The sequence below is a fragment of the Puma concolor genome, chromosome A2 (assembly GCF_028749965.1).
Source record: "Puma concolor isolate L17-30 chromosome A2, mPumCon1.1.hap2, whole genome shotgun sequence".
NCBI lineage: Eukaryota > Metazoa > Chordata > Mammalia > Carnivora > Felidae > Puma > Puma concolor.
In genome coordinates, this window is record NC_141668.1 from 114,100,364 (window position 1) to 114,125,900 (window position 25,537).

Genomic DNA, 25,537 nt, shown 5'->3' on the forward strand with positions numbered 1-25,537 from the left:
CATTTACTAATAAATATTATCCGATTCTCGCTCAGCAGAGCCTGAAACTTTTTCCAAGAGCTCCGAGGAATATGACAAGGCACTCCGAATGGATGATCTTGGCACAGTTCGGTAAGGATGGACCCATGTTATTTTGGGGAGTGGGAGTGGAACCCCCTCTTGTACTGGCCCTATAAACTCTCGCCAAGAGTTATGTGGATTTTAGTAACTTCAGTTAAGTCGGAACTCATACAATCCAGGTGAAATTAAAGGAATAGAGAAAGGAATGGTTGTGTTTATGAGTGTAAACATGTACTGTATTTTTGCATGTGTAGTTTATCTCACTTAATCCTCATCGTGGTCACTCTGTGAGGTGGTATTACTGTCTCCATTGTCTTCACAAGCTAACAGAGTGGTGGTAAAGCAATTTGCACAAAGCTTTAAAATTGGAATTCTTTGGAATCTTGGGAGTGTTGGTAAAGCCAGGACCCCATCCCATACCTTTGGATCACCAAGTCCACAGCCTTTCCTGCTGAGTGCAGTTGCTGTTGGAGCCTAAGAAGGATATGGAGAAGGAGATTCCTTGGATGCTGTGGGGACCAGGGTGGAGGCCCAGCTGGTGGCTTGAGAGAATAGGATGGGGAGAACCCAAGAGACCATGTCATTAAAAAATCTCAATTTTTAGGGGCGCTTCTGTGGCTCAGTTGGTTGAGCATCCGACTTTGGCTCAGGTCATGGTATCACAGCTCGTGAGTTCGAGCCCTGCATTGGGCGGGCTCTGTGCTGACAGCTCAGAGCCTCGAGCCTGCTTCAGATTCTGTGTCTCCCTCTCTCTCTGCCCTTTTCCCACTCGTTATGTCTCTCAAAAGTAAATAAAAACATTTAAAAAAATTTTTACAAAATTTTGATTTTTAAAAAATTGTTTTTTTGCATTGAATTTATGCGTTAATTTGGGAAGAATTGACATTTTTACATTGAGAAGCTCTCCTGTCCATGATCATGGTATACCTTTTCACCCAATTCAGTTCCTTCTTTATGATTTTTAATAGAGTTAAAAAATTTTTCTTCCTATAGATGTTGGATAATTCCTGTAAGCGAGTTCCTGGATGTTTTTAGAGTTTGGGTGCTTTTATAAAAAATATAATATTTTCCTTAATGTCTCTGGTTGGTTAGAAATTGATAGTACAAGTGTGGTCTGCAGAGCAACAGCATCAGCATTCCCGGGAACCTGTTAAAAATGTAGAATGTCAGGTCCACTCCAGGCTTACTGAACCCTAACCTGACTTTTATTTAACAGCATTTTCAGGTGATTCATATGCACAATGAAATTTATGAAGCATTGGTTAGAGAAATACAGTGTCATTTAAAAAAATCTGCTCACATTTGGTCCAGTAAATAGATTCTTAGGTCTGGTCCCTGATTTTTTTCACCTTCATTTATTTTTCTCTTTGTGAATTTTCTAGATGGAGTACTTCAAGAGAACCAACTGTTTATTTGGAGACAGCACCTGGGATGGAGATGAAGGAATTAATGGAGAGATCATTTAGCAGTTTAACAAACATAGTAGAAAAGCAAAAATTTCAAAGTAAGTTAGGATGGGATTTTGGAATTTTATAACGTAACTAGACTTGGAAGAATTATGAAATATTTCTTTTTTTTATATATTTTAGAGAGTGAGTGCACATGAGTGGGGGGAGGGGCAGAAGGAGAGGGAGAGAGAGAAAATCTTAAGCAGGCTTCATGCCCAGTATGGAGCCCAACATGGGGCTCGATCCCACGACCCTGGGATCATGACCTGAGCCAAAATCAAGAGTTGGATGCTCAACTGACTGAGCCAACCAGGCACCCGGGATTATGAAATATTTTAAATTCAGAATACTTCAGAAAGATTCTTTGAAATCTGACCAAATGTTACTCAAAAGTAAAAGAATACTACATACACATTCAACTTACCCCATTCTATCTCACCTCAACCAGCCATCCCTACCACCCCATCCATCCATTCCAACCGACCTCATCCCATTCAGTTACCTGCGTGATCCCACCCATCCACACTGCATCCCCCTTCCACTCCACCAATGTTTCTGTGCTCCTGACTCATGGTGTCATGAACATAGGAAGCATGAAAATCTCTAATGTTGATGGAGACTTTCTAATAAATAATGATAGTCCTATGTGATAGATGCTGTGGTAGGGTAGGTAGGCATGTTGGGGAAGCACAAAAGAGTTGGGGTTATGGAAATAATCTTGGAAGATAAGTTACTTGCTTCTTATGGTGGAATAAGGGAAATAGCATTCTAGGTTACAGGAACTGCTCATGCAGCTGCTTGTAATCTTAGTGACAGACAAGAGGCAAAGTGTTGTTAGAAGCCACTAAGTGGACCTGTTCATTCTTGACCTTGTTCTCCTCACCAGTTTTTCAGTAAGCAGTTGGGTTTCCAGTATGAGGTGGAATATTCTAGAGCTGATGCACTTGCTACTTCTGGGATGGCCTACTTCCTGTTTGTTCAGCTGTAACTGCTACAGATCATTTCCTTAACTCTCTATCAATTAATCTGCTTTTCCTGGTTCGCATTCAACACTCTGAAGCTGGGGGAAGAAGTGGCTGCTTGAGTCGGCTCTCTGCCAGGCGTCAGAAACACAGTTGTTCATGTTCCTATTTTTAAGGCCCTAAAAGTCTAGTCAACACTTTCACATCGGAACACCTTCAACTCTGAGTTTTCTCTTTTTCAGATTAAAGAGGCTTGCTCAAAAAAAAAATTTTTTTAACGTTTATTCATTTTTGAGAGACAGAGCAGGGAGGGGCAGAGGGAGAGGGAGAAACAGAATCCAAAGCAGGCTCCAGGCTCTGAGCCTGATGCAGGGCTTGAACTCACGAGCCGTGAGATCATGACCTGAGCTGAAGTCGGATGCCTAACCAGCTGAGCCACCCAGGCGCCCCTAAAGAGACTTGCTTTTTAAGAAAATATATTTATTTATTTCTTTTGAGAGAGTGTGAGAGAGCCCTCCTATGGGCAGGGGAGGGGCAGAGAGAGAGGGGGAGAGAGAATCACAAGCAGGCTCCATGTTGTTAATGCAGAACCTGATATGGGGCTTGATCCCATGAACCATGAGATCATGACCTGAGCCAAAATCAAGGGTTGGCCACTTAATCTGAGCCACCCAGGTGCCCCTTAACAGCCTTGCTTTTGAAAAATATTCTTTAAGCATTTTAATGAGCTTTTCACACCCTCCTTTTTACTTTGTAAAAGTACACAGTAAAATACAACCACAGCTTTCTTGAGAAAGAAAAGTTTACAGATAGAGTTTGTCTCCTTTACACCCTGTGCTTTTAAGAAGCATACCCTGTCCTGCAGATAAATTGGTGTGACCCTTCCCTGCCACCTCTTTCTTTCTGACACATTCATACAACATTGTATTGATTTTTATTTTTGTGAGTCACAGAAATGATTTCATACTGTACATATCTTCCTGCACCTTGCTCTTTGCATTCAGCTTGATTTTTGAGATATTCATGTCCGTATACCTAAGTCCAGCTCCTTCCTTGGAACTTCTGTAGAATACCCCGTTAGATGGACGTGCCATCCTTCACCCATGTAGTCCCTACTGAGGGACATTTGAGTTGTCTCCAGTTTCCTGCTGTCACCAGTGCTGTGACAGTGAGCACTCTTGGGTAGGTCTCCATGTGCCCATGCCAGAGAGTCTAGGGCATTTGCCCAGAGGGATCACAGGGCATGGGAAATGCACGTGGACCTCCTCAGGAGGTATTCAGGTTTATTACTCTCTGGGTGGTACCAGTTTGCTCTCTGGACAGAAGTCCTGAGAATTCCAGTTTTTCCATGTCATCAGCCGTGCTTGGTGTACTCAGGGCCTTATTTCCTGATTCCCAGTGGGGTTGAGAACATCTCATGTGCCTATTTGGTCACCGTCTTATGTGATTTGGCTATTGCGATTTCTTTGCTTATTTTTCTGTTGGGTTTTATATTTTTTTCCTAGCGATGGGTAAGCTTTATTTCTGACATCTTCTGGATAATTATGCATTGTCAGTTACATGCACTATAAACATCACAGCCCGCAGTCTGCAATTTACCCTGTTACTTTATGTGTGCTGTTTTGTTTTGCACACCCTTTATTTGACTATTCCTTTCTAGTTTGTACTTTTGGTAATGTTTAAGAAATCCTTGGGTTGCCTGGGTGGTTCAATTGGTTAAGTGGCCAACTTCAGCTCAGGTCACTATCTCACGGTCTGTGAGTTCGAGCCCTGCGTCGGGCTCTGTGCTGACGGCTCAGACCCTGGAGCCTGCTTCGGATTCTGGGTCTCCCTCTCTCTCTGCCCCTCCCCTGCTCACACTCTACTCTGTCTCTCTCTTTCAAAAATGAATAAACATTGGAAAAAAAAATAAAATCATTTCTCATCCAGATGTCAATAGAGTCTTCTCTGTATTCTCCAAATGAGTTTGAAGTTCTTGTTTTCTATCATTAGTCTGCAATTCATTTTGCATATGGCATGAGATGCCTGATAATTTCATCTCCCTCCGAATGGATAGTCAATATAATTAACCGACTGATCCATCCTTTCCTGCGATCTGAAATGCCACCTCTGGCATCTATTAAGTCCCTCTATGCTAGCAGATGTATTTCTGGGCTTTCTAAGTTCTGTTCCCTTGGTCGTTATATCACAGAACAAATAGCTCATGGTTTTAATTGCCATAGAAATATATTGGTAAAAAATTATTGTCTCCTTTTTAATCCCTGGATCTGAGCTTGGCACAGAGCTGAGTATTTTATGTACCTTTGCTCATTTCCTCTTCTCAACACCCTACAGGGTAAGCACTATAGCTCCCATTCTATAGATTCTACAGATCGAGGCTCAGAATGATTACCGAAGGGGAGACCTGGTTCTGGAACTTTGGTGGTTCAACTCCGAAGCCCAAACCTCAACCCTACACTGTGGTTAAAGGCTGACTTGGGGGAGAACTTTGGTATGTGATGGTGCTGTGGTCATCATCCAATCTTAGCCCCCTTCTGCCCACGTTCTTAGGTAGGAGAGGCTGGGAGGTCACATTCTTCCTGAATGTAACTGATAACTGGTCTGCTATCTACATTTAGACACCTCTTCTGGTTGCTGGGGAACGGCAGCACCAAGGACAGCCTCTGCCTTCAAGGATCTTCCAGAACCTACCTACCTACCTACCTTTCTTTCTTTCTTTCTTTCTTTCTTTCTTTCTTTCTTATTTTATGTTTATTTATTTTTGATAGAGAGACAGAATATGAGTGCAGGAGGGGCAGAGAGAAAGGGAGACACAGAATCCAAAGCAGGCTCCAGGCTCTGAGCTGTCAGCACAGAGCCCGATGCAGGGCTCAAACCCATGAACTGTGAGATCACAACCCGAGCTGAAGTTGATGCTTAACCAACTGAGCCACCCAGGCGCCCCTGTTCCAGAACCTTTCCGAATCTCTGCAGCGTGTAAGAATTCATATATGGTAGCTTGGATACGTGCTCCTCTTAACACTGATTTCCTTCCTTTGATTTTACAGGTAAAAGGAAAGAGTCAGAGGTGAAAAAGAAGAGCCAGAAGAGAAAGAGGAAATTTCGAGTGGAAGACAGTGACTCCAAGGGGGCAGGAAACTGGAAGCACGGAGCTTTCTCTACCGAACTGGTGCTGATGCCGCTCCTCGCAGGTAGTTACACCTGTTCCCAGCAGTTCTTAGTTGTCTGGTCCCACGTGGCTAGAATGTCCATAAACAGGATGCTTGCATTGACCAAGCCTCTCCTCTGCCACCTACTTCCATGCTCACAGCCATTTCAGCAAAATGGAGGTGTCTCCATTACACAGAGGAGGAAAAAGAGGCGCAGAGAGGTCAGCTGGGTTGTCCGAGATCACACCAGCAAGTAAAGGCGAGGCCAGGATTGGAACTCAGGTCTGATTCCAAAGTCCAAAGAAACCTGTGAGAATAACTGCCCTGATTTTGTTTTCTAAATAGGATGCTGCTCTTTATAAACGCCTTCCTGCAGAGTTTTACAAAAACATCTAGTAAAGGAAATGAGGAAAAGGAACCAGTGTTCCTGGCCCATCATTTACTGCTCATGGCAAACTCTGATCCTCCCGGTGAACTTGTAGCTGTGGTGTTGGGCTCGCTCTCCTTTATTCTGTGAGGGACCAAAACTCAGAGAAGTCAGAGCAACCTACTTGAGGTCACAGAGCTCAGTGGCAGGACAGGGGTTTCATTCTTCTGCTTTGTAAGATCTATCACAATTTAGAAATGAGGCTTTCTCTGGCTTAAATAATAAATAGTAGACATGTTATATCCATAGGTTGTGCTCATGGAAAGCGCAGAATATATTTTGGGTAACATTATGTGACTTCGTTTCTGAAATAGTATATGGGGGGAAACCCTTCTCTTTTAGAGAAGGTAATTTTCGAGACTAATTCATTGTAAATTTTTTTTGGCCATCAGAGTAAATGTGCGCCCTCTACTGGTCAATCTGCAGAAATTTAGGCTTCCGTCTTGGGATGGAACCCACCTTTGCAGCTGCTTGGGGTTTTACCTCCTAAAGTCAGTGTCGAGTGACTGGAAAATCATTTCTCACAGGCTCTTGGGTTGATATTGATACAGTTTGAGGAAATACCTTTAACTTTTTAGTTTTTACTTTTAGTTATTTAAAAAAAATTTTTTTTAACATTTATTTATTTTTGAGAGAGAGAGAGTGTGTGAATGGAGGAGGGGCAGAGAGAGGAGGGGACACAGAATCCAAAGCAGGCTCCTGGCTCTGAGCTGTCAGCACAGAGCCTGACGTGGGGCTTGAACTCACGAACTGTGAGCTCATGACCTGAACTGAAGCTGAATGCTTAACTGACTGAGCCACCCAGGTGCCCCTATATGTTTGTTTTTGCCATAAAATAATAGCATAAGACTATTCCAAGACCAGCATGATAATTTTTGGTAATCATCTTCAATTTCAAATTAGGCCATAGGCTTTGCATCCCTGAGTGAAGAATGCTGGTTGGCTAGTAACACATTAAGATTCTAGAAAGATTCTGTGTTTGGAATGAGCTTTTAACTTTCTGTTATTGCATAGCGGAGGGGCCAAGCGTAGCCAGGCAGGACTGGCTTGGACATGGGTTCTGCCACTTATGGGCCAGGAGACCTCGGATGGCGTCTCACCATTTCTGGACCTCGGTTTCTCTATCTACAAAGCAGACATTATGGCGGCCACACAGGGCTGTTCTCAGGATCAAATGGCATGAATGCAGGCTCAGGTCTGGCCGTTTCGGTGCACACACTGTGTGGCGTTCATTCCCCCGCTCCTTTTCTCTCCTCGGCTTGGGCACGTGTGCCTCCCCCCACTCCACCCCCCACAGTGTGAGAATGTATTTTCGTTGTCACAGGTGGGAGCAGAGCGTTAGAGGGTTGCTGCTAACTGCCCCACGATACACAGGACGGTCCCCACAACAGAGAACTCTCTGTCCTCAAGTGTCTGTGGTTTTGAGGTTGGGAAACCCTACCCTGGAATTATGGCTCTCCCTGCCCTAAATTTCTGAATGATGATTTGAGTGCATGTTTGCACGGGAGATTTCTTCTAAACTGGGCAGTCTTTTTCTACGAAGAGGCTTGCAAAGTTCTAGAACGCAAATCATAATTAGTTATGGCCTTAATGAGTCAGCTCCGTTGAAAAAAGAGATGTGGGAGCACTGAGGGCTGCTCCCCTGGAGCTGCACACGGCCCCACGCTCATGGCCTGTGCACATGGCCAGACACGCTGGGCCCATAACTTGTTTTGGAAGTGACTGCTCTTTTCTTTCTTTACTCTTTGTTTTTTTTTTTTTTAACGTTTGTTTATTTTTGAGGAGGGGGAGGGGCAGCGAGAGAGGGAGACAGAGGGTCTGAAAAGGGCTCTGTGCTGACAGGAGAGACGATGCGGGGCTCGCACTCACACACCGTGAGATCGTGATCTGAGCCCAAGTCAGAAGCCTAAATGACTGAGCCACCCAGGGGCTCCTGGAAGTGACTCCTCTTTCTGAGAGTGACTGACCAGGTTTTTGTGTGTCCTGGAAACGCATTTACAAGTGTCGTGAAAGGAATAGAACTGATTTTTTTGAGCACCCACTGTATGCTGGGTGGTATCCCCAGCACCTTCACATATATGAGCCCTCTTGACCCTCCTGACCAAGAAAGCTGGGATCTGTGCCTGTTTTGCCCATGAGGACATGAAGCCTCAAAGAACCTATGCTTGTACCTCTCATGACTGCTGAGAATCGAATCCGGGATTTAAGCCTAGGCCTCTCTGCTTGTTAAATTGGAGGATTTCCCTCTTCCCCTCCCCTCGCCCCCCACCCTGGTATGTCTCCACCTGGTAAAATGTAGGGACGCCTTTTGCAAGAACATATTCTCACTGCTACCCGTGTGCCACGCGGTGGCTCAGTTCACCCACCCTTTTCCCTAGTTGCGCCATCGTGCAGCCATTGGGGAAGGGGCGCCATGCTTGATCAGGTACCAGTTATATTCTACGTCAGCATCTAGGCTCTTCTCACTGGACTGCGACAGTGAAAGTGGCACCACTGGGCCCCGTCACAGAGACACTGACATTATGTGTTGTGTTCTAAAATAATTGCCTGGAGCAGCACTCTCTAGTGGAGCTTTCTGCAGTGATGGAAATGTTCTGTATCCGTGGTGTCCAGGCCAGTGGCTCCTAGCTACACGTGGCCACTTGAACATTTGCAATGTGACTTGTGTGATGAAGGAACTGCGTTTTAAATTATATTTAAGTTTAAATTTCAGCAGCCACAAATGGCCTGAGAAGTTATTTATTTATTTTAACACTTACTCATTTTTGAGAGACAGTGAGTGGGGGAGGGGCAGAGAGAGAGGGAGACACAGAACCCGATGCAGGCTCCAGGCTCCAAGCAGTCAGCACAGAGCCTGATGCGAGGCTCGAACCCGCAAACGGCAAGATCATGACCTGAGCCGAAGTCGGTCGCTCAACTGACTGAGCTACTCAGGCGCCCCAGCCTGAGAAGTTTTTAAAAACCCTAGTATGGAGGCTACATCCCAGACCAAGTACATGAGACTGCTTGAAGGTACCCAAACATTGGTATTCCTGTAGATGATTCAGGAAATGCTGATATTACAAGGTGATGATCAAGATTAAATCACAACAAGTAAATTCTCTTAGGAGACCTATGGGACCTCAGTTTGAGAAACTGACATATACTATGCTGCCCGTAGGTGTTTGCCAATTCGCTTTTTTTTCTTTTAAGTTTTCTTCTTTTAGTTGCGATTTATCATTGGCTTTTGTCAGGTTGCCTGATCCCTCTGTATTTGTGGTGGGGCTTTCAAGAGTAACAGTCTAATGCTCTGTGTATGTCCCTCCTAGGATGGCAAACTGTCATGAGTTGTGGCTGTTGGAAGTCTGCCAGCATTTTAGATTGTTATTTGAGTTTTAAAACAGAAGTTCCTATCATGACTGAGGAGCAAAAGCAGGATTTAAACCCTTTGACCATAAAGATCAAGTGTGTTTCCTGCCTTCCATCACAACCTGTGCCAATCCATGAACTAGAGGTAAGAGTGAGCCAGAAAAACGGACTTGAGAGCTCTTTTTCCCATCCAGTTGTCCGTGTCATCTCTACTTCCCCACCATGACCTTATGTGAGTTGTATAATCATTTAGGATCTCATAGCAAGATATGAGAGAGATTAGGTTCCTGGGATTAAGAGCTACCAACTGTTGATGTCTCCCCGCTGCACCACAGGTGTCCTTCAAGTGCAGGTAGTGATCCTCCCTTCAGATCCCACCCGCCAGGCTTCGTGAATACAGTAACAGCACTCACCTAGATGCTCACTCATTTTGAACCAACCAGGTTTAGCACTGATGTTTATCCTGGGAGTTCCCTTTTTCCTTTCTTGGTGGGATCCTTGTTTCCTGGATTCTGTCTTCCTCTTGATTTGTTTGCTTTCTGGTTTTGCTGGAAGACATCTTCCTGTAGATTCTTGAGAACAGGTTAATGAGAGGTGATTGTTTTGAGGTCTCATGTTCTGAAAATATCTTTATTCTACCCTTACACTTGATTTATAGTTTAGCTAGGCATAGAATTCTAATTTTCTTCAGAGTTTTGAAGGCATTGTTCTGCCATCTTTTATGTTCCATTTGGACCTTTGTATGTGCTTTGAATGTGTTTTTTTAAATATTTATTTAGTTTTGACAGAGAGAAAGAGACAGAGCATGAGCCAGGGAGGGGCAGAGAGAGAGGAAGACACAGAATCTGAAGCAGACTCCAGGCTCTGAGCTGTCAGCACAGAGCCCGATGTGGGGCTTGAACTCACAGACTGTGAGATCATGACCTGAGCCAAAGTCAGACACTCAACCGGCTGAGCCACCCAGGCGCCCCTGAATGTGTGTTGTTGTTGTTGTTGTTTTTAACTTAGAATCTTCTTCTTGTCTTCTGAAACTGATTAATTATGTATCTTAGCTTGGGCATATCCACATCTGTGTATTATACTTTTATTTTGAAATAAAAGTTCAGATGAAGTTACAATCGTAGTACAGAGAGATCCTATGTAGTCTTTGCCCAGTTTTTTTCATGTTTATTATTTATTTTTGAGAGAGAGAGAGGGAGGGAGAGAACGAGTGGGGGAAGGGCAGAGAGAGAGGGAGACACAGAATCTGAAGCAGGCTCCAGGCTCTGAGCTGTCAGCACAGAGCCTGATGTGGGGCTTGAACCCACAAATTGTGAGATCATGACCTGAGGTGAAGTTAGATGCTAACCAACTATCACCCAGGTACCCTGTTTTTTTTCCAGTGGTTATATCTTATATAACTATAGTGTAATATCAAAATCAAGATATTGATAAATGTGTGTGTAGTTCTATGCCATTTTATCTTTTGTGTAGATTTATGTAACTGTCATTGCACTCAAGATACAGAATTACTACATCACCACAAAGATCTCTCATGCTATCGCTTTATGGTCACAACCACTTCTTAACCTCCCACCAGCCCTAACCACTAACGTGTTTTCCATCTCTATAATTTTGTCAATTTGAGAATGTTATTTTTGTGGGTTGAATTGTGTTCCTTCAAAAAGATATGTTGAACACCTAACTGCTAGCAACTCAGAATGTGACTTTATTTGGAAATTGGGCCTTTACAGAGGTAATCAAGTTAAAATGAGGTCATGAGGATGGGCTCTAATCCAATATGACTGCTGTCCTTATAAAATTTGGATGTAGAGACATAGAGGTAAGACTATATGAAGAGATATAGGGAGAATGCTATGTGAAGAGTAGAGTTATGCTGTCACAAGCCAGGAAGTGTGTCAGGCTACCAGAAACTGGAGGAGGCCGGGAAGAATCTTTCCTTAGCATCTTTAGAGGGAGCATGGCCTTGTTGACACCATGATTTTGCACTTGTAGCCTCCAGAACTGTGAGACAATGAATTTCTGTTGTGCTAAACCACCCAGTTTGTGGTAATTTATTATGGCAGCCCTGGGAAACGAACAGTTATATAAATGGAAACATCCACTGTATGACATTTTGAGATACGCTCCCCTGCTTCAGCATAATGCCCTTGCATTTAGTGCAGTTTTTTTTTTTTTAAATTCACTAGCTCTTCTAATTGGTTTATTTAGACCATTTACATTTAGTGTAATTATTGATATTTTAGAGATTAGGTCTGCCATTTTAATATTTGCTTTCTGTTTCTTTGTTTTCTTGCCTTCTGGTGGGTTATTTGAAAGCTTTCTAGAACTCTATTTTGATTATCTACAGCATTTTTGAATGCATCTCTTTATATAGGTTTTTAGTGGTTACTACAGGAATTACATTATGCATACCTAGCTTATCACAGCCTACTGGTGTCAACATATTTCCAGTTTGAGTGAAATGTAGAAACCTTACCTTTCATCAAATCTGTTTACCCTATCTCATTTACAATTGTCTTAAATATTTCCTCTACATAGGCTGAGAACCACATCAGATGATGTTATACTTTTTTTTTAAAATTTATTTTTTAAAACTCAAGTTAGTTAACATACAGTGTAGTATTGGTTTCGGGAGTAGAACCCAGTGATTCATCACTTATGTATTACACCCAGTGTTCATCCCAACAAGGGCTCTCCTTAATGCCCATCACCCATTTAGCCCATCCCCCCATCCACCTCCCCTCTGACAATCCCCAGTCCGTTCTCTGTATTTAAGAGCCTCCTATGGTTTGCCTCCCTCCCTGTTTTTATCTTATTTTTCCTTCCCTTACTCTATGTTCCTCTGTGTTTCTTAAATTCCATATAAGTGAAATCATGTGATATTTGTCTTTCTCTGCCTGACTTATTTTGCTTAGCATAAGCGAAAACTCTAGCTCCATCCACATTGTTGCAAATGGCGAGATTTCATTCTTTTTGATGTGGAATAGTATTCCATTGTATATGTATACACACCACAGGATGATATTATACTTTTTGATTCATTGTCAAACATAATTTAGAAAACTCAAAAGGAGAAGAAAAGTGTATTTATCTATAGGTTTGCTCTTTTTAGTGTTCTTTTTCCTTTTTGATGTTCCAAGATTTAAAAAAATATTTCTGTTTCAAGAAATTCCTTTAGTAATTCTTTTAGGGTAGATCTGATAACAACAAATTCTCTTAGTTTCTCTTTGTCTGAGCATGTCTATTTCTCCTCTATTCCTGAAGGCTAACTTCACTTGATTTAGAATTGGGGGTTGAGCATTTGAAAGAAGTTGTGCCACTTCCTTTTGACCTGTATGGTTTTTTGGTAAGAAATCAACTGTCTTTCCCAATAGGCTGGGTGGCATTTATTACTTGTAGCTTTCAACTTTTTTTTTTTCGTTGTCTCTGGTTTTCAGAAGTTTGACTCGGTGTGTATTTCTTTGGGTTTATCCTATGGATTCACTCAGTTTATGGAAATTTTAGGCTTACATCTTTTGCCAAATTTGGGGAAATTCCAGCTATTATTTCATTATTTTTTCCTTTTAAAATTTTTATTTAAATTCTAGTTAGTTGACAGTGCAGTATTGGTTTCAGGAGTAGAATTCAGTGATTAATCACTTACGTACAACAACCAGTGCTCATCATAACTAGTGCCCTCCTTACTACCTATCACCTGTATAACGTACTCCCCACCCATCTCCCTCCAACAACCCTCAGTTCTCTATCTTTAAAAGTCTCTTACAGTTTGTTTCCCTCTCTTTCTTCCCCCCGTCTCATATGTTTATCTATTTTCTTTCTTAAATTCCACATATGAATGAAATCGTATGGTATTTCTCTTTCTCTCACTTATTTTGCAAGGCATAATACACTCTAGCTCCATCCATGTTGTTGCAAATAGCAAGATTTCATTCTTTTTGATGGCTAATATTCCATTGTATATGTATACCACATCTTTTTTATCCATTCATCAGTTGATGGACATTTGGGCTTCGTAGTATGGCTATTGTTGATAATGCTGCTTATAAACATTGGGGTGCATGCACCCCTTCAATTCTGTATTTTTGTATCCTTTGGGTAAAAACCCAGTAGAGCAATTGCTGGGTCTCTTGTATGGTTCTCTTTAGTTTTTAAGGAACCTCCATACTGTTCTCCAGAGTAGCTGCACCAATTTGCATTCCCACCAACAGTGCAAGAGTACTCCCCTTTCTCCACATCCTCACCAACACCATTTTGTTCTTGTGTTGTTAATTTTAGCCATTCTGACAAATATGAGGTGGTATCTCATCATGGTTTTGACTTGCATTTTCCCGATGATGAGTAATGTTGAGCATTTTTTCCTGTGTCTGTTAGCCATCTGGATGTCTTCTTTGAATAAAACTGTCTTCATATCTTTTGCCCATTTTTTAACTGGATTATTTGCTCTTTGGGTGTTGAGTTTGATAAGTTCTGTATAGATTTTGGATACTAACCCTTATCAGATATGTCATTTGCAAATATCATCTCCCACTCTGTAGGCTGCCTTTTCGTTTTGTTGATTGTTTCCTTTGCTGTGCAGAAACTTGTTACCTTGATGAGGTCCCAATACTTCCATTTTTTCTTTTGTTTCCCTTGCCTCCAGCGGCATGTCTCATAAGAAGTTGCTATGGCCAAGGTCAGAGAGGTTGCTGCCTGTGTTCTCCTCTAGGATTTTGATGGTTTCCTGTCTCACATTTAGGTCTTTCATCCATTTTGAATTTATTTTTGTGTATGGTGTAAGAAAGTGGTCCAGTTTCATTCTTTTGCATGTTGGTCTCCAGTTTTCCCAACACCATTTGTTGAAGAGACTGTCTTTTTTTCTATTGGATGTGCTTTCCTGCTTTTTTGAAGATTAGTTGACCATATAGTTGCAGGTCCATTTCTGGGTTTTCTATTCTGTTTCATTGATCTTAGTGTCTGTTTTTGTGCCAGTATCATACTATATTGATGATTACAGCTTTATAATATAGCTTGAAGTCTGCGATTGTGATGCTTTTGTTTTTCTTTTTTAGGATTGCTTTGGCTCCTTGGGGTCTTTTGTGGTTCTACACAAATTTTAGGATTGTTTGTTCTAGCTCTGTGAGAAACCCTGGTGGTATTTTGATGGGGATTGTATTAAATGTGTAGATTGCTTTGGGTAGTATAGACATTTTAACAGTGTTTGTTCTTCCAATCCATGAGCATGGAGTGCTTTTCCATTTCTTTGTGTCCTTTTCAATTTCATTCATAAGTGTTCTGGATTTATTCCTAAGTCCTACTGAATTCCTATTCATAAGTGATTAGGTTTATTCCTAGATATCTAATTGTTTTTGATGCAGTTGCAGATGGAATTGATTCCTTGGTTTCTTTGTCTGCTGCTTTGTTATTGATGTATAGAAATGCAACAGATTTCTGTATATTGACTTTTATATCCTGCAGCTTTGCTGAATTCATGTATTCTAGCAATCTTTTGGTGGAATGTTTCAGGTTTTCTACATAGAGTATCATGTCATCTGCAAATAGTCGAAGTTTGACTTCTTCCTTGCCCATTTGGATGCCTTTTATTTCTTTTTGTTGTCTAATTGCTGAGGCTAAGACTTTCACTACTGTATTAAATAGTAATGGTGAGAGTGGACATCCTTGTCTTGTTCCTGACTATAGGGGAAAGGCTCTCAGTTTTTCCTCATTGAAGATTATATGAGCTGTGGGTCTTTTGTATATGGTCTTTATGATGTTGAGGTATGTTCCACCAGTCCCTACTTTGATGGGCATTTTAATTAAGAAAGGATGCTGGATTTTGTCAAATGCTTTTTCTGCATCTATTGAGAGGATCATATGGTTCTTATCCTTTCTTTTATTAATGAGGTTATATCACATTGATTGATTTGCAAATATCGAACCAGCCCTGCAGCCCAGGAATAAATCCCACTTGATCATGGTGAATAATTCTTTTAATTTACTGTTTATTCAATTTGCTAGTATCTTGTTGAGAATTTTTTTCATCCATGTTCATCATCCATGTTGGTCTGTAAATCTCCTTTTTATTGGGGTCATCTGGTTTTGGAAGCAAGGTAATGCTGGCCTTGTCGAATGAATTTGGAAGTTTTCCTTTCATTTCTATTTTTTTGGAACAATTTGAGAAGGATACGTATTAAATCCTCTTTAAATTTTTTTTTTAACGTTTATTTATTTTTGAGACAGAGAGAGACAGAGCATGAACGGGGGAGGGGCAGAGAGAGAGGGAGACACAGAATCTGAAACAGGCTCCAGGCTCTGAGCAGTCAGCACAGAGCCCGACGCGGGGCTCGAACCCACAAGCTGTGAGATCATGACCTGAGCCGAAGTCGGATGCTTAGCCGACTGAGCCACCCAGGCGCCCCTTAAATCCTCTTTAAATGTCTGGTAGAGTTCTCTTGGGAAGCCATCTGGCCCTGGAGTTTGGTTTGTTGGGAGATTTTTGATTACAATTTTCATTTCTTTTCTGGTTATGTGTCTGTTCAAGTGTTCTACTTCTTCCTGTTTCAGTTTTGGTAGTTTGTGTGTTTCTATAAATTTATCCATTTCTTCCACAGATTGCCCAGTTTCTTGGCATATAATTTTTCATAAAATTCTCTTGTAATTGTTTATATTTCTGTGGTGTTGGTTGTGATCTCTCCCCTTTCACTTGTGATTTTATTGGGTTATTTATCTTTTCTTTTTGATAAGTCTTGCTGGGAACTTATCAATGTTATTAATTCTTTCAAAGAACCAGCTCTTAGTTTTGTTGATCTAGTCTACTGGGATTTATTGTATCTATATCATTTGTTTCTGCTCTTCTGCTGGCTTTAGGCTTTATTTGCTCTTCCTTTTCTAGCTCCTTTAGGTGTAAATTTAGGTTACACCTAAAGTATTAGGTATTTGAGACTTTTCTTGCTCTTGAGGTAAGCCTGTAGTGCAATATATTTCCCTTTTAGGACTGCCTTTGCTGCATCCCAAAGGTTTTTGGACTTGTGTTTTCATTTTCATTTGCTTCCGTATACTTTTTTATTTCTTCTTTAATTTCCTAGTTAACCCATTCATTCTCTAGTAGGATGTTCTTTAGCCTCCATGTATTTGTGGTCTTTCCGATTTTTTTTTCTTGTGGTTGACTTCAAGTTTCATAGCATTGTGGTATGAAAATATGCATGGTCAGGATGCCTGGGTGGCTCAGTCGGTTGAGTGTCTGACTTAGGCTCAGGTCATGATCTCATGGTTCGTGGGTTCGAGCCCCGCGTCGGGCTCTGTGCTGACAGCTCAGAGCCTGGAGCCTGCTTCCGATTCTGTGTCTCTCCCTCTCTCTGCCCCTCCCCCGCTCATGCTCTGTCTCTCTGCCTCTCAAAAATAAAGAAACATAATAAAAAAAAATTTTTTTAATATGCATGGTATAATCTCAATCTTTTTGTACTTGTTGAGGGCTGATTTGTGACCCAGTATGTAATCTATTCTGGAGAATGTTCCATGTGCATTCTAAAAGAATGTGAATTCTTCTGCTTTAGGATAGAATGTTCTGAATATATCTGTTAAGTACATCCAGTCCAGTGTGTCATTCAACGCCATTGTTTTCCTGTTGATCTTCTGCTTAGATGATCTGTCCATTGATGTAAGTGGGGTGTTAAAGTCCCCTACTATTGTATTATTGTATTATCATCAGTGAGTTTCTTTATGTTTGTTGTTAATTGATTTTTATATATTTGGGTGCTTTCAGGTTGGGGGTACAAATATTTATAATGGTTAGATCTTGATGGGTAGACCCCTTAATTATGATATAATGCTCTTCTTTATCTCTTGTTACAGTCTTTGGTTTAAAATCTAGTTTAGGGGTGCCTGGGTGGCTCAGTCGGTTAAGTGCCCAACTCTTAGTTTTGGCTCAGGTCATGACCTCATGGTTCGTGAATTGGAGCTCCACTTTCAGCTCTGTGCTGACAATGTGGAGCATACTTGGGATTAATTCTCTCTCTCTCTCTCTCTCTCCCCCTTTCTCTCTCTCTGCTCCTCCTTCACTCTCTCACTCTCAAAATAAATAAAGTAGGTTTTTTTTTTTTCCATTTTTTAAAAGTTTATCTGATATAAGTATATGGTTACTCTGGCTTTCTTTTGGTGTCCATTCTCATGATAGATGGTTTTCATCCCTTCATTTTCAATCTGCAGGTGTCTTTAGGTCTAAAATGAGTATCTTGTAGGTAGCATATAGATGGATCTTGTGTTTTTATCCATTCTGATACCCTATGTGTTTTGATTGGAGCATTTACATTCAGAGGGATTATTGAAAGATATGAGTTTAGTGCCATTGTGTTATCTGTATACTTGGTGTTTCTGGTGATGTTCTCTGTTTCTTTCTAGTCTTTGTTGCTTTTGGTCTTTTTCTCCCCACTCAGAGTCCCCCTTAATATTTTTTGCAAGGCTAGTTTAATGGTCACAAACCCCTTAGTTTTTGTTTGGGGAAATCTATCTCTCCTTCTATTGTGAATGACTGCCTTGCTAGGTAAAGTATTCTTGGCTGCGTATTTTCCCCATTTAGCATATTGAATATATCCTGTCATTCCCTTCTGGTGTACCAAGTTTCTGTGGACAGATCTGCTGAGAACCTGATCTGTCTTCCCTTGTACATTAAGGACTTTTTTCCCCTTGCTGCCCTCAGGATTCTTTCCTCGTCTGTGTATTTTGTGAATTTTACTATGATATGCCTTGGTGATGGCCAGCCTTTGTTGAATTTAATGGGAGTTCTCTGTACTTCTTGGATTTTGATGTTTGCATTCTTCCCCAGATTAGGGAAGTTTTCAGCTGTAGTTTGTTCAAATAAATCTTCTGTCCCTTTTTCTCTCCATCTTCTGGGATTTCTATGATATGAGTGTTATTCTGTTTTAATAAGTCACTGAATTCCCTAAGTCTACCTTCTGATCCATTACCACTTTTTTTCCGCTTCATTGTGTTTCATAATTTTGTCGTCTGTATCACTAATTTGTTCCTCTGCTTCATCCATCCACGCTGGCATGGCATACACTCAGATTTGCATCTCGGTTATGGCATTTTAAATTTTGGTCTGACTAGATTTTAGCTGTTTTATCTCTGCAATAAGGGATTCTCTAGTGTCGTCGTTGTTGTTGTTTTTTCAAGCCCAGCTAGAATCCTTATAATTGTTTTACATTCTGATTCAGACATTTTACTTATATCTGTATTGATTAAATCCCTGACCATCATTTATTCCTTCTTTCTTTTGGGATTAATTCTTCCATCTTGTCATTTTGGAGGAAAAATTAAATTAAATTTAATTTAAATTAAAAAAATTTTTAAATAAAATAAAGAAAGCTAGATTCTAGGTATGCTTTGGTCTGCTTGTTAAGAGCAGCTTGATAGAAAAAAAAGGACAAAAATTAAAAAATAAGTAAATAAACAAAACTTGCTCTTTCTGTATCCAAGAAAAACAAAGCAAAACAAAAACAGAATCAGCCAACCAATCAACCAACCAAAAACCTGAAGGAAGCTAGATCCTGTTTCCCCTAGAACTGAAGCTTTGCAGCACTCTATGATCAGTAGACTTGGTGTGGGCAAGGGGTTTGTGCTGGTCTTGGGGGGAGGGGACTGCTGTTCTGATTCTCAGGTGGACTTGCCCTATTGGAGATGTGCCTGGAGGGAGGAGTGGGCACGGCTTGGTGTAATGGCTCCGTTCTCCACTTGGTGGTGCCGTTTAGCTCACTGAAGTCAGTCAGTGCTGGTGGGCTAGGGGTGAAAATGACTTCAGCCTTCTCTCTAGTCTCTGGAGTGGAAGGTCCATACCCTCACAGACACGCATCAGTCATCCTTCCTGTATCTCCAGCCTTTGTTAGATCCCCACCTTCACCCTGTCTGTGTCCAAGCTGTCTGCCTGCCAGGTGCTGTTGCCCTTCTGTGTCTTATCTCTCAGGTATGGCTGTGTTTCAAAACCCCACACTTCAGAGATCCCCACACTTCAGACCAGCACTAATCCTCTGGGGGAGGATCTCTCTGTGCTGTGGCTGGTGCCAGCTTGTCCCAGAAAACATTTGTGTGATTGTGCAGCAGTAGTGGCTCAGTATTTATGGTAAATTGCAACACACAGCTGGTGCCAGGGTTTGCTGCCCTCAGCTGGTGTCTTTGTTCCTATACTGGTGAACGGGGCAGCTCTATGGTGCCCACCAGGTCTTTTAACCATGGAGAGGCCATATCACCTCTACCAAATGCACTCCAAGCTGGGGAACTGCTTTTCGCCATGTGACCCAGGGGATCTTTAGATGTGCTGCCTGCTCCTAAGGCTCCACCCCACTTCCTTGCTGTAGCATCACCAGGGGCTGAAGTCCGAAATTTCAGACTCTGCGTGCTCTGCTGTTTATAAGAACTGGTGATATTGTTGGGCACCTGGGTTGCATCAGTTGGTTGAACATCCAACTCTTGATTTTGGCTCAGGTCATGAGCTCACAATTTATGAGATCGAGTACCACGTAGGGCTCCATGCTGACAGCACAGAGCGTGCTTGGGATTCTCTCTCCATCTCTGTCTGCCCCTCCCTTGCTCACGTGTGCACTTTCTTTCTATGAAAATAAATAAACAAACTGAAAAAAAAACTGGCAGTACTGAAATCCTCTCCTTTTTTCCTGTCAATGGTTTTGGGGAGCAGTTTTCTTGTGCAATCCCCCATGCACATTTTCACTCTTTTTTTACCCATTGTTTCTCTCTGTCTCTCTCTAGCTACTCTCTCCGCATTGAGGGCTCCCTTCCCACCACAGCACCTGGGGCTCTTTTCTACCACAAATCAAGTCTGCACTTCCTACCTTTCACGGGTCATTTTTTCTGTTTGTAAATGTGTAGCTTTGTTCTCTAAGACTTTCCATCAATTTCTTGGGTGTTCAGAATGATTTGATATTTATCTAGCTGTTTGGTGTGTGGGGAGGCAAGCTTAGGGTTGCCCTACTCCTCTGCCATCTTAACCCTCCCCCCATTCCAGCCATTATTTCTTTAAATACATTTTAGTACTACCCTTGTTCTTCTCTCCTTCTAGGACTCCAATGACACGAAGGTTAGTTCTTTTGTTATAGTCCCCACAGGTCCCTGAAGTTTTAGCTCATTTGTTTTTAGCTTATTTTTCCTCTATGTTCTTCAGATTGGATAATGTATATAGTTTTATCTTCAAGTTCACCAGATCTTTTCTCTGTCCTTTCCATTCTGTTATTGAGCCCATCCATTGAGTTTTAAAATATTAGTTATTGCATTTTTCAATTCTAAAATTTCCATTTGGGTGGTGCCTGGGTGGCTCAGTCAATTAAGCCTCCAACTCTGGATCTCAGCATAGGTCTTGGTTTCAGGGTCATGAGTTCAAGCCTCACATTGGGCTCCATGCTGGGTGTGAGGCCTACTTAAAAAAATAAAAATTTTCATTTGGTTCTTCTTTATTTCTTTGCTGAGACTTAAAAAAATTTTTTTTTCCACTTGATTCAGTAATGTTCATACTTGCTTTAAAATTCTTGTCCGGTAATTCCAAGAGGTGTCATTTGGTGTTAGCATCTGTTGATTGTCATTTGTCATTTAAGAAGTGGTGAGAGTGGGCATCCTTGTCTTGGTCCTGACCTTACGGAAAAGGCTCTTGGTTTTTCACCATTGGCAATGATATTAGCTGTTGGTTTTTCATAGAAGGCCTTTATTATGTTGAGGTATTTCCCCTCTAAACCTACTTTGTTGAGGTTTTTTTTTTATCATGAATAAATGTCATACTTCGTTAAATGATTTTTCTGCCTCTGTGGAAATGATCATATGGTTCTTATCATTTCTCTTATTGATGTGATGCATCATGTTGATTGATTTGCAAATATTGAACTACCTTTACAAATCAGAAATAAATTCCACTTGATCATGGTGAAAAAATTTTTTAAATGTATTGTTGGATTTGGTTTGCTATTATTTTGTTGAGGATTTTTGCATCTGTGTTCACCAATGAGAGTGGCCTATAGTTCTTTTTTTGTGATGTCTTTATCTGATTTGGGTATCAGAGTAATGCTGGCCTGATGGAATGAATTTGGAAGTTTTCCTTTCTTTTCTATTCTTGGAAATAGTTTGAGAATAATAGGTATTAACTCTTCATTATTTTTTTTTCAATATAAGAAATTTATTGTTAAATTGGTTTCCATACAACACCCAGTGCTCATCCCAAAAGGTGCCCTCTTCAATACCCATCACCAACCCTCCCTCCCTCCCACCCCCCATCAGCCCTCAGTTTGTTCTCAGTTTTTATTTTTTATTTATTTATTTATTTATTTATTTATTTATTTATTTATTTATTTATTTTACTGAAAAGCCCACATTGTGTTCTCAGTTTTTAAGAGTCTCGTATGCTTTGGCTCTCTCCCACTCTAACCTCTCTTTTTTTTTTTTCTTCCCCTCCCCCATGGGTTCCTGTTAAGTTTCTCAGGATCCACATAAGAGTGAAAACATATGATATCTGTTTTTCTCTGTATGGCTTATTTCACTTAGCATCACACTCTCCAGTTCCATCCACGTTGCTACAAAGGGCCATATTTCATTCTTTCTCATTGCCACATAGTACTCCATTGTGTATATAAACCATAATTTCTTTATCCATTCATCAGTTGATGGACATTTAGGCTCTTTCCACATTTTGGCTATTGTTGAGAGTGCTGCTATAAACATTGGGGTACAAGTGCCCCTATGCATCAGCACTCCTGTATCCCTTGGGTAAATTCCTAGCAGTGCTATTGCTGGGTCATAGGGTAGGTCTATTTTTAATTTTCTGAGGAACCTCCACACTGTTTTCCAGAGTGGCTGCACCAATTTGCATTCCCACCAACAGTGCAAGAGGGTTCCCGTTTCTCCACATCCTCTCCAGTATCTATAGTCTCCTGATTTGTTCATTTTGGACACTCTGACTGGCATGAGGTGATATCTGAGTGTGGTTTTGATTTGTATTTCCCTGATGAGGAGCGACGTTGAGCATCTTTTCATGTGCCTGTTGGCCATCCGGATGTCTTCTTTAGAGAAGTGTCTATTCATGTTTTCTGCCCATTTCTTCATTGGGTTATTTGTTTTCGGGTGTGGAGTATTAACTCTTCTTTAAATGTTTGATAGAATTCACCTGTGAAGCAAATGGTCCTGGATTTTTCGTTTGTTGGGAGTTTTGTGACTACCAATTCAATTTCTTTCCTGGTAATCAATCTGTTCAAATTCTATTTCTTCCTGATTCAGTTTTGGTAGGTTATATGTTTCTAGGAATTTATCCATTTCTTCTAAGTTGTCCGATTTGTGGGCGTGTAGTTTTTTTTATAATATTCTCTTATAATTGTTTGTATTTCTGTGGTGTTTGTTGTTATCCCTGCTCTCTTTTTTAATTTAATTTTTTATTTTTATCTCTCTTCTCTTTTATATGTTTTTATTTTCTTGGCTCCTTTCCACTTTTTTGTTTTTGTTGATAAGTCTGGCTAGAAACTTATCAATTTTATTTATTATTTTTGAAGAACCAGCTCCTTGTTTCATTGATCTGTTCTATTGTTTGTTTTAGTTTCTATATCACTTTTCTTTTCTAATCTTTGTTGTTTCCTTCCTTCTGCTGGTTTTAGGTTTTGTTATTCTTTTTCTAGCTCCTTTAGGTGTAAGGTTAAGTTGTTTATTTGAGATTTTTTTGTTTCTTGAGATAAGTCTGTATTGCTATAAACATCTTTCCTAGAACCACCTTTGTTGTGTCCCAAAGGTTTTGAGCTTTGTGTTTTCATTTTCATTTGTTTCCATGTATTTTTTTAAAATTTCTTATTTTATTTCCTGGTGGGCCATTCATTGTTTACTAGCATGTTATTTAACCTCCATGTATTTGTGATATTTCCAGGTTTTTTTCTGGTGATTGACTTCTAGTTTCATAGTGTCGTGATCAGAAAAGGTGCATGTTATGACTTCAGTATTCTCGAGGTTTGTCTTGTGGCCTAATATGTAATCTATTCTGGAGAAGGTTTTTTTAAATTTTTTAAATATTTACTTATTTTTGAGAGAGAGAGCACACACAGGGGAGGGGCAGAGAGAGATGGGGGCAGAGGATCCAAAGTGGGCTCTGCACTGACAGCAGTGAGCCCAGTGTGGAGTTTGGACTCACAAATTGTGAGGTCGTGACCTGAGCTGAAGTCGGACACTTAACTGACTGAGCCACCAGGCGCCCCACACCCTATGTCTTTTGATTGGAGCATTTAGTCCATTTACATTCAGAGTAATTATTGATAGTTATGTATTTGTTGCCTTTTTATTACTTGTTTTATGGTTGTTTCTGAAGATTTTCCCTGATCCTTTCTTCTCTTTCTCTCTTTCATGGTTTGATGGTTTTCTTTAGTGATATATTTGGATTTCTTTTTTTTTATTCTTTGCATATTTATTAGTGTCTTTTTATTTGTGGTTACTATTATGTTTGTATATAACATCTTCTGCATAGAGCAGTCTATGTTAAATTGATGGTTGCATATATTTGAACCCATTCTTTACTCCTCTTCCCTCCCATGTTTTAGTGTCATATGATGTCATATTTTACATCCTTTTACTTTATGAGTCCCTTGACTCATATTCAAAGAAATACTTATTTTTAATGCTTGTGTAGTTTTTATTTTTCATACTCTCACCTGTATTCTTTCCATTAGACTCAAAGAGTTCCCATTAAGGGGCGCCTGGGTGGCTCAGTTGGTTAAGCGTCTGACTTCGGTTCAGGTCATGATCTCACGGTTCATGGGTTCGAGCCCTGCGTCGGGCTCTATGCTGACATCTCAGAGCCTGGTGCCTGCTTTGAATTCTATGTCTGTGTGTCCCTCTTTCTCTGCCCTCCCCCACTTGCACTCTGTCTCTCTTTCTCTCTCTCAAAAACAAATAAACATTAAAAAAATAAAGAAAAAAGATTTCCTGTTAATATTTCTTGCAGGGCTGGTTTAGTGGTCATGAACTCCTTTAGTTTTTGTTTGTTTGAGAAACTCTTTATCTGTCCTTCTATTCTGAATGATAGACTAGCTGGATAGAGTATTCTTGGCTGCAGCTTTTTCCCTTTCAGCACTTTGAAGATATCATGCCACTCCCTTCTTTTTTTTTTTTTTTTTTTAATTTTTTTTTTTTTTTAACATTTATTTATTTTTGAGACACAGAGAGACAGAGCATGAACAGGGGAGGGGCAGAGAGAGAGAGGGAGACACAGAATCTGAAACAGGCTCCAGGCTCTGAGCTGTCAGCACAGAGCCCGACGCGGGGCTCGAACTCACGGACCGCGAGATCGTGACCTGGCTGAAGTCGGACGCCTAACCGACTGCGCCACCCAGGCGCCCCTCATGCCACTCCCTTCTGACCTGTAAAGTTTCTGCTGAAAAGTTTGCTGGTAGCCTTATAGGCTATTTTTAATTTAATTTAATTAAAAAAAATTACATCCAAGTTAGCATATAGTGCAACAATGATTTCAGGGGAAGATTCCTTAGTGCCCCTTACCCACTTAGCCCATCCCCCCACCCCCTCCCACACCCCCTCCAGTAACCCTCTGTCTGTTCTCCACATTTGAGAGTCTCTTGTGTTTTGTCCCCCTCCCTGTTTTTATATTTTTGCTTCCCTTCCCTTGTGTTCATCTGTTCTGTGTCTTAAAGTCCTCATATGAGTGAAGTCATATGATATTTGTCTTTCTCTGACTAATTTCACTTAGCATAATACCCTCTAGTTCCATCCACGTAGTTGTAAATGGCAAGATTTCATTCTTTTTGATTGCTGAGTGATACTCCATTGTATCTATATACCACATCTTCTTTATCCATTCATCCATCAGTGGACACTTGGGCTCTTTCCATACTTTGGCTATTGTTGATAGTGCTGCTATAAACATGGGGGCACATGTGGCCCTTCGAAACAGCATAACTGTATCCCGTGGATAAATGCCTAGTAGTGAAATTGTTGGGTCGTAGGGTAGTTCTATTTTTAATTTTTTGAGGACCCTCCATACTGTTTTCCAGAGTGGCTGCCCCAGTTTGCATTCCCACCAGCAGTGCAAAAGGGATCCTGTCTCTCTGCATCCTCGCCAACATCTGTTGTTGCCTGAGTTGTTAATGTTAGCCATTCTGACAGGTGTGAGGTAGTATCTCATTGTGG

At 40.9% G+C, this 25,537-nt stretch overlaps 1 protein-coding gene and 1 non-coding gene across 2 annotated transcripts in view; both read left to right on the plus strand.

Moving 5' to 3' along the window:
- The window catches only part of CFAP92 (cilia and flagella associated protein 92 (putative)), a 76,101-nt gene that overhangs the window by 9,954 nt on the left and 40,610 nt on the right, over positions 1-25,537 (plus strand). Inside the window, exons 6-9 of the mRNA XM_086697305.1 lie at positions 36-111; positions 1,443-1,564; positions 5,518-5,661; positions 9,355-9,539. Coding sequence (XP_086553431.1) covers positions 36-111; positions 1,443-1,564; positions 5,518-5,661; positions 9,355-9,539 — 527 coding nt within the window. The remainder of the gene's footprint in view (positions 1-35; positions 112-1,442; positions 1,565-5,517; positions 5,662-9,354; positions 9,540-25,537) is intronic.
- On the plus strand, positions 16,587-16,671 carry TRNAL-UAG (transfer RNA leucine (anticodon UAG)). The gene has a single exon. It is a non-coding gene; the product is annotated as a tRNA-Leu (tRNA).